The sequence below is a fragment of the Hypanus sabinus genome, chromosome 28, assembly GCF_030144855.1.
Source record: "Hypanus sabinus isolate sHypSab1 chromosome 28, sHypSab1.hap1, whole genome shotgun sequence".
Taxonomy (NCBI): Eukaryota; Metazoa; Chordata; class Chondrichthyes; order Myliobatiformes; family Dasyatidae; genus Hypanus; species Hypanus sabinus.
The window spans coordinates 42,566,148-42,584,971 of record NC_082733.1 but is presented as its reverse complement, the minus strand read 5'-3'; the positions used below and the strand labels follow the sequence as shown (position 1 = coordinate 42,584,971).

The 18,824-nt window shown below is 46.3% G+C and overlaps 1 protein-coding gene across 1 annotated transcript in view; it reads left to right on the top strand.

Annotated features, from left to right (window-relative positions):
* strc1 (stereocilin 1) overlaps positions 1-18,824 on the top strand; it is an 84,383-nt gene that overhangs the window by 36,168 nt on the left and 29,391 nt on the right. Inside the window, exons 12-18 of the mRNA XM_059952455.1 lie at positions 76-140; positions 3,396-3,519; positions 8,458-8,546; positions 10,670-10,805; positions 13,322-13,518; positions 14,586-14,676; positions 18,323-18,515. Coding sequence (XP_059808438.1) covers positions 76-140; positions 3,396-3,519; positions 8,458-8,546; positions 10,670-10,805; positions 13,322-13,518; positions 14,586-14,676; positions 18,323-18,515 — 895 coding nt within the window. The remainder of the gene's footprint in view (positions 1-75; positions 141-3,395; positions 3,520-8,457; positions 8,547-10,669; positions 10,806-13,321; positions 13,519-14,585; positions 14,677-18,322; positions 18,516-18,824) is intronic.

Here is an 18,824-nt window from a genome sequence, read left to right as displayed (position 1 = left end):
TTGTAGGTTTTTATAGAGAGGTGTACTTGGAAACAGAATGTTACATTACACCTAATGCGTGATCTCCTGTTACAGGCTCAGATGCTCTTTGGGAAGATTCTACAAGCAAATGACCATAATATGACTGAAGACACCTTTAGGTGAGTTACTCTGGGTTAGTTTTGTGGGAGAGAAACTGTACAGAAGACACTGAGGCACAGAGCTGGCTGAATATGTAGCATTGCCATGTAACCATGTCAGTACCTGGAGATGATGTTACGAGGAAGCAGGCTCATGGGTTTGGTCAGACAGAAGATATTGATTATGAATAAGCACATTAACTATTTACAGACAAGCAGTAAAACATTTGACCAAACATCTAAGTTAAACTAAGTTTAACAACTACAAGACTAAACATTCAGTAACACTTCAAACTCCACAAGTACTTCATTAAGTCTCCTTAAGTTACACGACTACAAGGCTAAACATGTGACAAACAGAGACTTAGTTAAACGTGCACATGGGCCCTGCTATATCTGCAGCACACTTTCCCAATGGTTCTTCAGCAGTGGTCATGACCTCGGCCTTAATCGGGCCCTGGGGGATGAAAGGAAAGAGGCCAAGCGTCCCACACATGCTATTCTTATACCTCCGAGGAGTCTGAACCTGGACACCAGCACCGTGGCACACAAGCCCGCCAATAGGAAAGAGCTGCTGCATCCTTCAAAGGGGCCTATCGATGGTAGAAGCGACTTTTGACCGACAAGTTAACTGACCTCCCCACGTGACAGTTGTGGTGCTGATCATTGGAGGGTTGGCCTGAATGTCCAATCCTGTTGTCCACTCTTTCCACTGCTTGGAAGTATTAGCTGTGTGTGTCTCTCTGCACAAAGATACTGGAGCAAACCTCTCTTCATTACACTCTACAGAGACCAGACCAGACCTTGAACATGACACTTTTATGCATGTTGGTGATTCAGGGTATTTATTGCTTATTCTTTATTATGTATGAGAAGATAGTGAGCTTGTGGCCAGTTAGCAAGAGGGTGCAATAAAGACACAAAAGGATATAGTTAGGGTAAGTGAGTGGGCAGTGATCTGGGAAACTGCGTAGAATGCGGGAAGATGTGAAATTATCCATTTTGATGGGGAGAATCTGAAAAGCTTTAAAATATGCTCTTTGTTTATGTTTGGGAGGGGTATGGAGGGCTATGGTCCTGGTGCAGGTTGATGGCACTGGGCAAATTAATAGTTTGGCATAGACTAGAAGGGCTGAATGGCCTGTTTCTGTGCTGTAGTGTTCTGTGACTCTACTTAAAAGATATTTCAGAGATGGTGGGCATGCTGTGTTGGCGTCAGAATGTGTAATGACATGTGCAGGGGGTCCTCAGCACATCTCTGGGTGTGTTTGGCTGTTCACACAAATGACACATTTCACTGTATGTTTCAATGTACGTGTGATACATACCTGTAATCGTCACGCATCCTGACACCAACATGGCATACTCACTATCCTCAGTAGAACAACACAGGACACACCAAGCGACAGAGCGATAACAGTGAAACAAGACCCATTGCTCATTCCCACTCAGACAGTCCTCTAACCCCAGAACAGGCCATCTTTGGCTGCCAGCCTCCAGTGGACTCGTGGATTCACAGACACTGGACCTCGACTTCCCCAGTGGACTCGTGGATTCACAGACACTGGGCCTCGACTTCCCCAGTGGACTCGTGGATTCACAGACACTGGGCCTCGACTTCCCCAGTGGACTCGTGGATTCACAGACACTGGGCCTCGACTTCCCCAGTGGACTCGTGGATTCACAGACACTGGGCCTCGACTTCCCCAGTGGACTCGTGGATTCACAGACACTGGGCCTCGACTTCCCCAGTGGACTTGTTGATTCACAGACACTGGGCCTCGACTTCCCCAGTGGACTTGTTGATTCACAGACACTGGGCCTCGACTTCCCCAGTGGACGTGGATTCACAGACACTGGGCCTCGACTTCCCCAGTGGACTCGTGGATTCACAGACACTGGGTCTCGACTTCCCCAATGGACTTGTGGATTCACAGACACTGGGCCTCGACTTCCCCAGTGGACTCGTGGATTCACAGACACTGGGCCTCGACTTCCCCAGTGGACTCGTGGATTCACAGACACTGGGCCTCGACTTCCCCAGTGGACTCGTTGATTCACAGACACTGGGCCTCGACTTCCCCAGTGGACTCGTGGATTCACAGACACTGGGCCTCGACTTCCCCAGTGGACTCGTGGATTCACAGACACTGGGCCTCGACTTCCCCAGTGGACTCGTGGATTCACAGACACTGGGCCTCGACTTCCCCAGTGGACTCGTGGATTCACAGACACTGGGCCTCGACTTCCCCAGTGGACTCGTGGATTCACAGACACTGGGCCTCGACTTCCCCAGTGGACTCGTGGATTCACAGACACTGGGCCTCGACTTCCCCAGTGGACTCGTTGATTCACAGACACTGGGCCTCGACTTCCCCAGTGGACTCGTGGATTCACAGACACTGGGCCTCGACTTCCCCAGTGGACTCGTGGATTCACAGACACTGGGCCTCGACTTCCCCAGTGGACTCGTGGATTCACAGACACTGGGCCTCGACTTCCCCAGTGGACTCGTGGATTCACAGACACTGGGCCTCGACTTCCCCAGTGGACTCGTGGATTCACAGACACTGGGCCTCGACTTCCCCAGTGGACTCGTGGATTCACAGACACTGGGCCTCGACTTCCCCAGTGGACTCGTGGATTCACAGACACTGGGCCTCGACTTCCCCAGTGGACTCGTGGATTCACAGACACTGGGCCTCGACTTCCCCAGTGGACTCGTGGATTCACAGACACTGGGCCTCGACTTCCCCAGTGGACTCGTGGATTCACAGACACTGGGCCTCGACTTCCCCAGTGGACTCATGGATTGGACTCGTGGATTCACAGACACTGGGCCTCGACTTCCCCAGTGGACTCATGGATTCACAGACACTGGGCCTCGACTTCCCCAGTGGACTCATGGATTCACAGACACTGGGCCTCGACTTCCCCAGTGGACTCATGGATTGGACTCGTGGAGGTTCCCAGCCTTTAGGGCCCTGATGTCCAAACCTCTGGTTGACCTTGGGCCTCAACTCTTGGACAATTTGCCTCATTGATGCTGTCTGACTACCTGAGTTCCTCCAGCAGCTTGTTTTTTTTCTCTCTTTCCATATTCCAGCATATCCACCCTCCTGTGTCTCCATAAATGCAGTTGGTTCTTAATTGTTTCCTCAGTTAAAGGTCAATTGAACACGGATGATAAGCTGCCCTTGCTAGTTTCACACATGAGCTGTTCCTTACTTAGAGAATTTGTGATCTGTGATGTTAAACATCTTGTCCCTTCTTTAGCTCTCTTGGTTTCGTAGCACGGGGAGTAGACTGCGCGACCCTGCAGCATCTGACGACACCCAAGACATTCCTGAAACTGCTGCAGTTCTTCAGAGACTTGCCAACTGAAATGCCGGTGTCCCTGGTAAGTTGATAAGAACATACAACCAGGTATCAGCAATAGCCCCCGCAACAACCTGGCAGGGTGGTGCAGCGTTAGCATCACAAATTACAATGGAAGGTTGGGGTTCAGTTCCTGCCACTCTCTGTAAGGAGTTTGTCTGTTCTCCCTGTGACTACCTAGGCTTTCCCTGAGTGCTCCAGTTTCCTCCCACATTCCAACGATGTATGAGTTAGGGTTAGTAAGTTGTGGGCATGCTTTGTTTGGTGCCAGAAGCATGGCCGCCACCAGCACATAGTCAGACTAAAGGTCATTAGCGCCAAGGATGCATTTCACTGTATGTTCTAATGTTTCAATGTGCACGTGACAGAAATAAGACAAGCTCACTGCTAACAGCTGACCTTAGGCTGCTCAATTTCTTGTTTATTCTTAATGGTCCTAGAATCCTCTAATATCCAAAAAAATGAAATGATCTCAGCACTGAACGTGCAAAGAATGAGGGTGGGGGGTGGGGGCCAATATGGACGCAGGCAGATGGGATTAGTTAAATTTGGCATCATGCTCGGTATAGACTTATGGGCCAACAGATCTGTTCCTGTGCTGGCCACCAACAAGGAGCACTCCCACTCAAAAGCAGTGTCCATCATCAAGGACCCCTGACATTAAAGCCCTGGTCTCGACTTGTTATTACCATTGAGAAGGAGGTACAAGAGCCCTAGGTACAATACCAGCAGGCTCAGGAACAGTTATTCCCCTTTCACCATCAGACTCCTGAACCAGCTTGGATAACTTCACCCACCTCAACATTGGACTGATTCCACATCCTACTGACTCACTTTCAACCTATTGTCTTGTTTATTAATTATTGCACTGTCTTGCACTGTTTTGTGCACTTTATGTAGTCCCGTGTAGGTCTGTAGTTTTGTGTTGTTTCATGTAGCACCATGGTCCTGGAGGAAAGTTGTTTCGTTTTTACTGTGTACTGCACCAGCAGTTATGGTTGAAATTACAATAAACTTGACTTGACTTGACTCTGCCCAGTCCCATCGGGCAGAAGATACAAAAGCCGGAATGTACGTATCACCAGGCTCAAGGACACCTTCTACCCCACTTTTATAAGACTATGGAATGGTCCCTGGTTTGATAAGATGGTCCCTTGGCCTCAAAATGACCTCACCTTATGGTCTGCCTACGCTGCACTTTCTCTGTAGCTGTTACACACTACTCTGCATTCTGTTACTGCTTTCCTTTGTACAGGGTGGCATGGCAGCGTAGGAGTTAGCGCCCTCGCTTTACAGCTGTAAGATCGGGGTTTGATTTCCACCACTGTCTGTAAAGAGTTTGTATGTTCCCCCGGTGACTGCTTCCTTTGGGCACTCAGGTTTCCTCATACATTCCAAAAGGTGTACGGCAACGGTTAGGCTCTAGGGTTCATAGAAACATAGAAAATAGGTGCAGGAGTAGGCCATTCAGCCCTTCGAGCCTGCACCACCATTCAGTATGATCATGGCTGATCATCCAACTCAGAACCCCTGTACCTGCTTTCTCTCCGTACCCCCTGATCCCTTTAGCCACAAGGGCCATATCTAACTCCCTCTTAAATATAGCCAATGAACTGGCCTCAACTGTTTCCTGTGGCAGAGAATTCCACAGATTCACCACTCTCTGTGTGAAGAAGTTTTTCCTCATCTCGGTCCTAAAAGGCTTCCTCTTTATCCTTAAACTGTGACCCCTCGTTCTGGACTTTCCCAACATCGGAAACAATCTTCCTGCATCTAGTCTGTCCATTCCCTTCAGAATTTTATACGTTTCAATAAGATCCCCCCCTCAATCTTCTAAATTCCAGTGAGTATAAGCCTAGTCGATCCAGTCTTTCTTCATATGAAAGTCCTGCCATCCCAGGAATCAATCTGGTGAACCTCTGTACTCCCTCTATGGCAAGAATGTCTTTCCTCAGATTAGGGGACCAAAACCGCACAATATTCTAGGTGCGGTCTCACCAAGGCCTTGTGCAACTGCAGTAGAACCTCCCTGCTCCTGTACTCAAATCCTTTTGCTATGAATGCCAACATACCATTTGCCTTTTTCACCGCCTGCTGTACCTGCATGCCCACCTTCAATGACTGGTGTACAGTGACACCCAGGTCTCGTTGCATCTCCCCTTTTCCAAATTGGCCTCTGTTCAGATAATAATCTGTTTTCCTGTTCTTGCAACCAAAGTGGATAACCTCACATTTATCCACATTAAATTGCCATCTGCCATGAATTTGCCCACTCACCTAACCTATCCAAGTCACCCTGCATCCTCTTAGCATCCTCCTCACAGCTATCACCATCGCCCAGCTTTGTGTCATCCACAAACTTGGAGATGCTGCATTTAATTCCCTCATCTAAATCATTAACATATATTGTAAACAACTGGGGTCCCAGCACTGAGCCTTGCGGTACCCCACTAGTCACTGCCTGCCACTCTGAAAAGGTCCCGTTTACTCCCACTCTTTGCTTCCTGTCTGCCAACCAATTCTCTATCCACATCAATACCATACCCGCAATACCGTGTGCTTTAAGTTTGCACACTAATCTCCTGTGTGGGACCTTGTCAAAAGCCTTTTGAAAATCTAAATATACCACATCCACTGGCTCTCCCCTATCCACTCTACTAGTTACATCTTCAAAAAATTCTATAAGATTCATCAGGCATGATTTCCCTTTCACAAATCCATGCTGACTTTGTCCAATGATTTCACCTCTTTCCAAATGTGCTGTTATCACATCTGTGATAACATTTATTATCAAAGCACATATCCCTATACAACTCTGAAATTTGTCTTCTCCAGATAGCCACAAAACAAAGAACATGAAAGCTGTTCAGAGAGAACATCAAACCCACCCCCCACACAAAAAGACGGCATCCCAATCATCAACCCCACCCCCCAAAACCCCACACAAAATGGAACAGGAACATCGACGCCCAAAAAACAACCCCCCAGCACAAAAAAAATCTAACAGGATGTCACCGCCCAAGCACAACAAAATGGAAAAGGAACTGGCAATATAAAAATAAACACAGAATATAAAAACCATGACTGTGAGAAAGTCCACAGTCCAATCCATAGACGCAGATCTGCAGTACCATCCTACAATATCACCGACATTCATTGAAAGAGAGGGACACCACATGAGGCAGAGAGGCCTACCCACCTGCCACAGCGAGCCACACAGCGATATTCTGCACACAGATTCCTTCTCCAGCAGCGATTGTAAGGAAGACGGTCGGCGCTGAACTCTTGCTTGTCATCCATGTACCTCCATGCTTTAATTGGTGATAAATGGATGCTCTACCTGGTTAAATGGGGGCTGAATGTCACCTCGCGAAGTTTCTTTGCACTGAGGTCATCTGAGCGTGCACTCGCTTCCTGGAATCATCTCGGAGACAACAAAGTGCTGGATCACTCAAACCGCCTCCAAGCTGTAACAATTCCAGAAAACGCATTTCATGTGAAAAACAGACGTAAAAGAAATAAAAGTGATATTTTCGTTTGCTATCTAGAAGATGCCAACTAAGGGAGCATTGTATGCTATCGCCATCTAGACTGGAATTTATGGGCACGCTGTGTTGGCACCGGAAATGTGGTGACCCTTGCAAGCTGCTCAGCACATTCCTCGTAGATTTAATTTGATGCAAACAACTCATTTCACTGTATGTTTCAATGTACAGTACATGTGACAAAGCTAATCTTTTTATATTTTAATGATTTGATCTATATGAACGGTATGTAAGGCAAATGTTTCACTGTATCTTGTACTTGAAACAGTACAAGATAATTCAATTCAATCGTTTGTTTGTTTATTATTACTTACTTAGAGATACATCCTGGAATAGGACTTCCTAGCCCTTCAAGTCACACCGCCAGCAATCCACTGATTTAACCCTAACTTAATCGTGGGACAATTTACAATGACCAATTAATTTACTGAATTAATTAGTCTTTGGAATGTGGGAGGAAACCAGAGCACCCGGTGGAAACCCAGGCAGTGATGGGGAAGCTGTACAGAGACTCCTTACAGAGGACACTGGGATTGAACTCTGAACTCTGCTCCGAGCTGTACTAAAATTTAGAATTTATTTAAATCTCACATCTGTCCCACAACGTGAGTGAGTAAAAATCTTTGCATTTTGACTCTGTTGCAATGTACAGTCATATGAAGTTCAAAGTCTAATGGGTTGTAGAAAGAAGCTGTCCCATAGCCTGTTGGTCCTGGCTTTAATGCTGCGGTAGAGTTTGCCAGACGGAAGCAGCTGAAGTAGTTTATGTTTGTGGTGACTGGTGTCCCTGATGATCTTGCAGGCCCCCTTTCTGCACACCGCTATAAATGCCCTCAGTGGAGGGAAGTTCACATCCCTCCACTGGGCTATCCGTACCACTCTCTGCAGTGCTCAATGATCAAAGTTGGTGCAGTTCCTGTACCAGGCGGTGATACAGCTAGTCAGGATGCTCTCAATGGTGCCCCCGTAAAAGGTGTTGAGGATTTGGGGGCCCGTGCCAAACTTCTTCAGTCACCTGAGGTGGAAGGGATGTGTTGTGCTTTTTTTTTTGCCAGACAGCCGGCGTGAGAGGTGAGATCATCGATACCGAGGAACTTGAAACTACTCACCCTCTCAACTGCAGACGCATTGATGTTGACCGGGCCGAGCCTGTCTCCGTTCCATCTGTAATCCACAATCAGCTCTTTTGTTTTTAGCGTCGCACTATCTGCTATGCTACCGTGGCCCGCTTCCGATGCTCTGTTGGACAGTTCACCCCATTGTACAATCACAGCAGTGGAGCAAACGGACTCCTTTAACAAAGCATTCAATATGAAATTAGATTAAACTCAAGAGTGCAGACATCTTTTATTAAAATTCAGGCCCATCAACGGAAATGGCCAAACATTTGAAGTGATGTGCTCTTATTTTCGCAGAGGGGTTGCGTTCTGGAAACATTGAACAGCTTTGTGCTCACCGTGGGGACTGTGCGAAGTATGCGGCCACAACTGCTCTTTGATCTCCAGTAAGTAACATCCCACGGTCAACTTGGGCTGGAAAGGATGGAGATTTGCTTACACTGATGAAACAATTAGCAGGTCAGATAGCAGTCGTGGAGAGAGAAAGGCACCATTTGACCTTTTCCAGAGACAGAAGAGATCCTGCAGATGCTGGAAATCTTTAGACCATAAGAGAGAGGCCATTTGGCCCAAAAAGTCTGCTCAACCATTCAATCCTGCCTGATTTATTATTCCTCTCAACCCCATTCTCCTGCCTTCTCCCCGTAACTTCTGTTGCCCTTACCAATCAAGAACCTATCAATATCCACTTTAAATATACCCAATGGCGTGGCTCCACAGCCGTCTGTGGCAATTAATTCCTGTACTCTGGCTAAAGAAATTCCTCCTCATCTGTATTCTAAAGGGGTATCTTCATATTCTGAGTTTGTGTCCTCTTAGTCCTAGACTCTCCCTGTATTGGAAACATTCTCTCTACATCCACTCCATCTAGTTCTTTCAATATTCGATAGGTTTCAATGAGATCTCTTCTAAACTCCAGCGAGGACAGACCAAGAGTCATCAAATGCTCCTCCTATGTTAACCTTCCATTCTCGAGAACCTCCTCTGGACTCTCTCCAATGCCACCACATCCGTTCTTAGGTCAGAGACCCACAACTGCTCACAATGCTCCAAATGTGGTCTGACCAATGCCCTTATGAAGCCTCAGTTTTACATCCTTGCTTTTATATTCAAGTTCTCTTGAAATTATTGCCAACATTACATTTACTATCTTTGCAGTGAGATAATGTGGCCGTTCTATAAAACTCTGGCTGGACCACACTTGGAGATTTGTGTTCATTTCTAGTCACCTGATTACCAGAAGGATGTGGAAGCTTTAGAGAGAGTGCAGAGGAGATTTATCAGGATGCTGCCCGAATTAGACAGCATGTCTTATGAGGATGGGTTGAGCGAGCTAGCGCTTTTTTTTACTGACTCAACCTACAAGTTAATCTTTAGGGAATCCTGCACTAGGACTCCCAAGTCCCTTTGCCCCTCCAATTTCCAAATTCGCTCCCATTTAAAAGTCTATGCCTTTATTCTTTCTACCAAAATGCATGACCAGACACTGCACCACACACAAAATAATGGAGCATCTCATCAGTCCTGATGAAAGGTTTTGGCCCAAAACGTTGACTGTTTGTTCCCCCTCCCCACAACCCATAGATGCTGCCTGACCTGCTTTCCTGCTGCTATTAGGAAGGAGGTACAGGAGCCACTCCACCAGGTTCAGGAACAACCATCAGGCTCCTGAACCAGAGTGGATAGCTTCACTCACCTCAGCACTGAACTGATTCCACAACATACTGACTCCCTTTCATTGACTCTGAAACTCGTGTTCTCAATATTATTTATTAATTTTTTTTGTATTTGCACAATTTGTCTTCATTTGCACATTTGTCTTGTCAGTCTTTGGAGTTTTTCATTGATTCCATGTGGTTCTTTATTCTACTGTGAATGCCCACAAGAAAATGCACTTGGATAACAAAGTTACTTTGAACTTTGTTCTTCTACATACCTATTATCTCTCCCTGGATTATTCTACCACCTGTCCACACACACAGTGATAGCCAACATCTTTGGAGGAAACTAGAGTCTCTGGGGGGAACTGACACGGTCACAGAGAGAACATTCAGGCTCCGGGCAAGCAGCATGGGAGGGCAGGACTGAACCCGGGTTTCTGGAGCTGTGAGACAACAACTCTTATTTGCCTCACCAATGTATTAGCATTCCTCTTTTCCTCCACCCTTCTGTCCCTGATTATAATGAAGATTATTATCTGTCATCCCTAAGCTCTCTCCATTCTAGAGAGAAATGTTCTCCACAGTGACTTAGTGGTTAACATAATGCTTTTCAGTGCCAGCGACCTTGGTTCAGTTCCCGAAGCTGTCTGTAAGGGGTGTGTACGTTCACCCCGTGAAACATGGGTTTCCTCCCACAGTCCAAAGACAAGAGGGTCAGTAGGTTAATCTTTCCCATGGGTATAATTGGACGGTGTTAACTCGGGCTGGAAAAGTCTGTTACTGTGCTGTATCACTAAATTAAAAAAAAAATAAAATCTTTCTGTTCAATCTTTAATTTTTTTTTGCAGACTTGTGAAAATTAGAAGATTTTCCATTAACATGACACAGCAGTTGCTTCAAGTCATTGTGAAAAATCCGATTCCATTCATAAAGCTGCCGAGCTCAAAGCAGAGCCTGATGGTTGATTGGATTGTACAAGTTCTGGTAGGGCTCTGACTGCCTTTAAGTGAAATCTCAGAGTGGAGGTAACATGCTGCTCATCTTTTCTCTAGGCATTTAATTTACAGCAATAATCACCATTTATTCAGCACTTTGATCACACTTTCTCAACCTCTGAAAAGCGCTTTGAGCAGGGAGGCCTCTTTCAGCCACAGAGTGTTGGATCTACGGAATTAATTGCCACAGACGGCTGTGGAGGCCTCATCACTGTAGCGGAGTGGTTAGTGCGACGTGGTTACAGCTCGAGGCATTCTGGAGTTTGGAGTTCGGTTCTGTAAGGAGCTCTTGCACATCCTCCCTGTAGATTTTCCCCTGCGTGCTCCCACAGTCCAAAGACATACCAGATAGGTTAATTAGTCCTGGTAAATCGTCCCGTGATTAGGTGTGGGTCAGTTGGGGTTGTGGGGTTGCTGTGGCAACGTGGCTCAAAGGGCTGAAAGTGCCCAGTCCATCTGCATCATTGAATAAGTAAGTCAGTGGTTATATTGAAGGCAGAGGTTGATGGGTTTTAGATTAGTCAGGGCATCAAAGGTTATGGGGATAAGGCAGGACAGTGGGGTCGAGAGGGATAGCAAGTCAGTCATGATGCAATGATAGGGCTGACTCGATAGACCGAATGGCCCAATTCAGCTCCTATGTTTTTATGGTCCCTTATTATAGAACAACAGCAGCCAGTTTTTTCATAACAAGCAACCACAAGCAGCATTACGCCGCACACCAAATAAGCCACAAGAGATTCTGCAGACGCTGGAAATCTTGAGTAACACACACACACAATGCTGGGGGAGCTCAGCAGGTCAGGCAGCATCTATGGAGGGAAATGAACAGACAAGATAAAGCCCAAAGTAATACATCCCCAGAGTTGCCCCGTGAGTATTTTTTTATTGATTGAGATACAACGCGGAGCTGGCCCTTCGAGCCCAGCAACCCCCGATTTAACCCCAGCCTCATCACAGGATAATTTACAATGACTAATTAACCTACTAGTCTGTACATCTTTGGACTGTGGGAAGAAACCAGAGCACCTGGAGAAAACTCAGGTGGTCGCGGGGAGAACCTACAAACTCCTTACAGACAGCAGTGGGAAATGAACAAGGACCAGTGGTACTGTAAAGCATAGTGCTAACCATGTCACTACCATGCCACCCCAGTTGATAGGGTACTGTGAAGCGTTGTGTAATCACTACGATACCTTGCTGTCCCAGTTGATAGGGTAGTTAAGGAAGTGTATGGTGTGTCGGCCTTCATTTGTCAGCAGAGCGGTGAGGTGATGTTGCAGCTGTACAACTCTGGTTAGACCACACTCGGAATATTGTGTTCAGTTCTGGTCTCCTCACTATAGGACAGATGTGAAAGTTTTAGAAAGGGTGCAGTGGAGGTTTACCAGGGTTAGAGAGCTTGTCTTACAAAGAAAGGCTGAGCAAGCTCGGTCTTTTCACTTTGGAGTGAAGGAGGATGAGAGGTGACTTGATAGAAGTTTACAAGATGATGAGAGTGGACCACCAGAGATTTTTTTTCCCAGGGCGGAAATGGCCAGTATGAGAGGGCATCATTTTAAGGTGATTGGAGGAAAGTACAGGGCGGGGGGGGGGGGGGGGTTTATTAGAAGTAATTCTTTTAGACAGAGTGATAGGTGTGGAATGCACTGACAGGGGTGGTGGTAGAGGCAGATACGCTACAGGTATTTAAGAAACTCAGATACGCATGTAGATGATAGAAAAGTAGTGGGCTAGAGGACTGAGAAGAGCTAAATTGGTCTTACAGGTTGCAGACCGGCATGGGCTGGGGGCCTGTACAGCACTGTCATTTTCTATATTTTATGTTTCATGATGAGTTTCCTGGACAAGCTCAGAATTCCAAAGTAAATTTTGACATGCATTTGAGGTGGAAACGTGGTACTGTATATGATCACAGTCAAGATGGAGGAATCTCTTAGCATGTTAGCAAGTCCATCCCTTCAGCTTTCCTGAAATGATGTTTAGAATTTGAAACAGATTTAAATTACAAGTATTTCTCACTGATAGGCTCAAATTTAGATTTGGATTTAGATTTATTTTTCACATGTACATCGAAACATACGGTGAAATGTGTTGTTTGTGTTAACTACCAGCACAACTTCAGGATGCTCTGGGGACAGCCCGCAAGTGTTGCCTCACATTACGGTGCCAACATAGCATGCCCACAATGTTCACCAGGTCACAACAAGCAACAAAACAACAACAGCAAAACAAGTCCCTTTCCTCCCTCCTACCCACCCACCCAGATACACAGTCCTCTAACCCTAGGGAAGGCTGTCTTTGGCCTCCAGCCTTCAGCAACTCATGGATTTGCAGAACTGTACTCACAGCTTCTCCAGCGGACTCTCAGAGATTTCTAGATTCAGGGCTCCAGCTATCGAGCATCAGTTGAACTGAATTAACTTCATGAGACACTAATCATTGCATAAATTTAGAGCTTAACCTAGTGCGGCTTATTTCCCAATATTCGCCTTTTTTTTTCAGAATTTACATGGCAGAAGATTTTCCAAAGCAGAGTTTGACTTGCTGGGATTTGCAGTGGCTTTTATTGCCGATGAAATATTCATGGAGATCCCTAGGGAATTGGTGAAAGCAAACTTGTTTAAATTGAAAGATTACTGTTTTGACAGACAAAAGAAGTTGCTTCTGGGAGACATATTAACAAAAGAGACCATGTTCGGGTAAGTTACAGCACTGTCCACGGAGAAATCTGTCTCACTGAGCTAGGTTTAGTCTGTTAATTGGATTTTCATTTGCCGGAGTAAAAGGTAATTGTCCATCGTGCCCAATGGTGACAGGAAACTTCTTGTGGGAGAGTTTTAAAGTGGAATTGCCATATCACTGGGGCAGTTCCACTCAGTAGTCCAGGTCCAGTGCTACGAACAAGTGTCTCTAACTGGGGTCTTCCTTGGTTACAGTGGATGACCATGACCTCACTTGTCATGTCCTTCACTCTCCATGGAGCGTTGCTGAACCGTCTTCCTGGCTGTTGGGTCTCACAGGAGATCTCATGCCCCCAGTCTGCTGGGTCTGACTTTGCGTGCCAGACAGTCTTGTCCCAGTAGGCTGCTGCTGGTGGTAAATTGGTTTTTGATTATCTCAGATTCAGAGGTACAATGAAACACTCGGTTTTGCATGTCATCCATGCAGATAAACAAACCAGAGATAATTTCATCACATCAGTATCACATCACCGTGGTAGAACAGGGTGATAGAAATGCAGAATAAACTGTTATAGAGGAACTGCAGTGCAGGCGTTCTCTCTTCTCCCCTCTCTCATCGGGCAGAAGATACAGAAGTCTGAAAGCACGTTCCACCAGGCTCAAGTTCAGATTCTGTCCCACTGTTATCGGACCATTGAATAATTCCCTAGTACGATAAGATGGGCTCTTGTTATGACCTTTCATCTTACTGTCTTCCTGCACTTTCTCTGTAGCTGTTGCGCTTTATTCTGCATTGTTATTGTTTTCCCTTGTTTACCACAATGCACTGTGTAATGATCTGATCTGTGTGAACAGGATGCAAGACCAGCTTTTCACTGTATCCCGGTACATGTGACACTAATAACTCAATTCCAATATCATTTGCATCCTCTGATTGTCACACAGCAGTTTAGGAGACAACAAACACCTTTGCAGAAATCATGGTTTAATTTGACCTTCATGCAAATGAGAGAATTGCTTTAAATTTGGAGTTATTTCCTACTCTCCAGTTATATCAATTGAAACAGTTCTTTCTTTTTCCATAGTGACCCCACCAACTGGACCTCGCTGACCTTGGAAAAGGTCGATCGGCTCCTTCTCTTTCTGTCCATTGAGGATATACAAAAACTTCCAAAGGTACTCTTCCCTAATTACTGTCAACCCCTGGTGTAAAGTCTGTGCCAGGCCACATCTGTGGGCTTTGGGCCCCAAATCTCAGGAGGGAGATAAAGACCTGGATTGGTAAACTGGTTCATTGTTGTCACAGGTATGGAGGTGTGATGAAAATCTTGTCTTGCATGCGGGTCAGTTCATTACAGTAGTGCATTGAGATGGTGCACAGTAGAACAACGACAGGGTGCAGAGTGAAGTGTCACAGTTACAGAGAGAGTAAGGTGCAAAGCGGTGCTGGGATAGATTGTAAGGTCAAGAGACTATTGATCTGAAAGAAACATGCTATAGTTTTATAACAGGGAGATAAAAGCTGTGCTTGAGCCTGGTGAGATTGAGTTTAGCCTTATTTGTCACACGTACTTTGAAACCTGCAGTGAGATGTGATGTTTGCGTCAATGGCCAGCAGAGTCTGAGGATGTCAAGTGTCACCATGCTTCCAGCACCAGCATCACACGCCCTCGCTTTACTCACTCTCTCATTCCACGGCTTTGGAATGTGGGAGGAAACCCAGGCAGTCACGGGAAGAGCATACCAACTCCTTACAGACAGCGGCAGGATTTGAACCCCCATCTTCCAGTCGCTGGCACTGTAAAGCATTATGCTAACCACTGTGCTAGCGTGCCACTCTTTCAGTGGTCCGTGCTTTCAGGCTTTTGCGTCTTCTGCCTGATGGGAGAGGGGAGGAGAGAGAATGTCTGGGGTGGGTGGGGTCTTTGATTGTGCTGGCTGGCATTTTCAAAAAGGGGTTCTGAGGATGGTATAGGCTTGGAGTGTTGTGCAATGAAGACTGGTGCACAGATGGGACTTGTCCTTCACTGAGCTTGGAGAATTAATTCAGGTGTATATGATGGTCCGGAGAGGGTGCTGAGGTGGGTATTACACACACTAAATACTGGAGGAATTCCGCAAGTCACTCAGCGCCTATGGAGGGGAATAAACAGTTGATGTTTCAGGCTGAGATCCTTCATCAGGGCTTGGACTGAAATGCTGATTTTTCTCTGAATCAGGTGACGTGAAATTTGTTATCGTAGCAGCAGCAGTTCTATGCAATATATAATCTAGCAGAGAGAAAAATAAGTAAATAATAAATAAACAAATAAATCGATTACGTATATTGAATAGATTTTTTAAAATGTGTGTAACCCCCTGGGTCGCCTCAGGCTGGCTCAGCTCGTTTCGTCTAGGGGGAGCAGCCTTCGGCCCCGCCAAACTGGGTAATCAGCTGGTGTGGATGCTGTGTGATGTCCCCGCCTCGCCCAAAAACAGACAGTACACCATATGCGATTAAATGAGTACAATTTATAAAGGTTACTATAACTAAGTGATTAATAACGATACAGTATATATGAAGAGAACATTAAAGAAAAGGCGCCAAACTTATCAAAGTCCAAACCACTTTGTGCACAACCGTTGGAGCTCAATTACTGAAGTCTTCTGGCCACCATTCGATCCCCTCCGAACTCCTCGACTCGCAGCTCAGGACCCTCCGAACTCCTCGACTCTCCAAACAGCTCAGGACCCTCCGAGTGGTCAACCAAGCACATCTAGCTTCATCCCCCCCCCCCTCCTCGGAGTACCTCCCGGCCTCGGACCCCCCTTTGGGGTCCGATCCTCGCCCAGCTTAGAGCATTGCGTCCTCTCTCTCGACCCCCTCGCGCCGATCTGCCCAAAAGCCCGTCAACAAAAGCTTACAGACTCAGAAGAAAGAACATTAGTCCCCATTTGGTTTACAAAGGAATACCATTCTCGTTATCAGTAAATTAGCATTCCTGCTAGTTAACAAAACAAAGAAACCCTTTCCCAACAGTAACAAAGAAAAAAAAGAAACCCCCTTTACATGTGCAAAAACAGAAATACTGTATTTTTTTTACATGAGGTAGTGTCCAAAGATTCAATGTCCATTTAGAAATTGGATGGCAGAGGGGAAGAAACTGTTCCTGAATCACTCAGTGTGTGCCTTCAGGCTTCTGAACCTCCTCCCTGATGGTAACAGTGAGAAAAGGGTGCTGGAGGTCCTTAATAATGGACGCTGCCTTTCTGAGACACCGCTCCCTGAGGATGTCCCAGGTACTTTGTAGGCTAGTACCCAAGATGGAGCTGACTAGGTTTACAACCTTCTGCAGCTTCTATCGGTCCTGTGCAGTAGCCCCTCCATACCACAGAGCGATGCAGCCTGTCAGAATGCTCTCCACGGTACAACTATAGAACTCCTTCGTAGTTGCTACCCGATTTCCAGGTTCTGCAGAATCGCTCATGTTCATCAGCTGGATGTAGTGTGGATGGATTGGAGAGTATTAGCTGTAAGGAGAGTTTGGACAAACGTGGTTTTTCTCTGGAGCACCAGAGGCCGAGGGGAGACCTGATAGATGTTTATAAAGAGGGATAGATGGAGTAAGCAATCAGAGTCTTTTTCTCATGGGAGAAACATCAGATACTAGAAGACATATCTTTAAAGAGAGGGGGAACATTTGAAGGAGATGTGTGCAGTGAGTATTTTTACACAGCGAGGGGCAGATGTCTGGAACGGGCTTCCGGAGGTGGTGCAATAGTGGCTTAAGAGACTTTTAGGCAGCTAATCCTCCAGGAGGACCACAACCTTGTCATAGGGTTTGGAGGCTTGTGTGTCTCAATGACCCGGAGAGCCATGCTGGCTGGAGTCAGGGCTTTATGCTTTGGCTCTTGGTAGGGTCACCCATGTCAGACAGGTCAAAGGGTAGAGGCCAGACTAAGAATGGTCCACCGGTCCTCCAGGTTCAGGGGTTCAGCTCAGGGCCAACAAACCCTGAACGTTAAAACAAAATTGTTACGGGAACAGCAATGAAGAATCCTTCCACATCTGAGTGTGACGGTGTTCCGGGACATGCATGACCGTTAGTAGTGAAAACCAAGAGGAAGCTACTGACATGATGAAGGAAACCTTGAGCACCACCAGAAATGGAGGACCTTCGTTGCTGCCCGAAACAGCAGAGGTGTAACAGGCAAAAGAAGAGAAAAGAGGCAGAGAACGGAGTGGTATCAAACACGTGCAGGTAGATGGGTTTGACATAGTGGATGGCTGAAGGGCCTGGTCCTATGCTGTACTGCTCTGTGTTCCATGTGGAGCTGAAGAACTCAGAGATGTTCCGAGGGGACAATCCTTGGGAAATGTGAGGAATATATGTAGTCCAGAAGGTATTACCCCTCAACCATCAGGTGCTTGAACCAGAGGGGATAACTTCACTCAACCCAACACTGAACTGTTCCCACAACCTATGGATTCACTTTCAAGGACTCTTCATCTCAAGTTCTTGATACTCATTGATTATTTATTTATTATTATTTCTATTTTTTTCTTTGTATTGGCAGGGTGTGCTGTCTTTGGCACATTGGTTGTTTGTCCATCCTGTTGGCTATGGCCTTGCATTGATTTTATTGTGTTTCTTTGTAGTTACTGTGAATGCCCACAAGGAAATCGATCTCAGAGCTGTATATACGGTGACAGATACGTACTTTGATAATAAATTTATTTAGAACTTTGAAGTATCCAGAGCAAAGATTAATTGATCCCAGCAAACATTCCCAATCAAACTGATGAAAAATTACAAAAATCCCAATCTGTCTGTTCTTTCAGGATGTTTTGGTCTTGGAGAGGATTGAGATGTTGTTTCACAGCCAGAAGCAGTGGGAGGGAAGTGCTTTCGGTTCGACCTGCCAGCAAGCAATGGAACCTTCTGACCACGAGGACCTTTTTAGAAAACAGCAAATATTGTTACAGACTGCAGTTGGACTGCTCAATACTCGGCAGCAGCGGCAGACGACAAACGGTGAGGACAGGTGACTGTGCCACAGGCCACTTGCACCTTCAGCCAAAGGATGCAGAGACTCTGCAGCCGGGTCTGTAAAATCTCTTCCACTCCTACTTCCTTAAAAGCCGCCTTTAATACCTCCTGGCACTTCTCTCTGCACAGTTGTCCCTCCTGGCACCTGTCCCTTCAAGTAGCCCAAGTGCTACACCTGCCCATTCACCTCCTCCCTCACCTCCATTCAAAACCCCAAACAGTCCTTCCAGGTGAGGCAACCCTTCATCTGTGAATCTCCTCCTCTACATCGGTGAGAGCCATCGTAAATTGGGG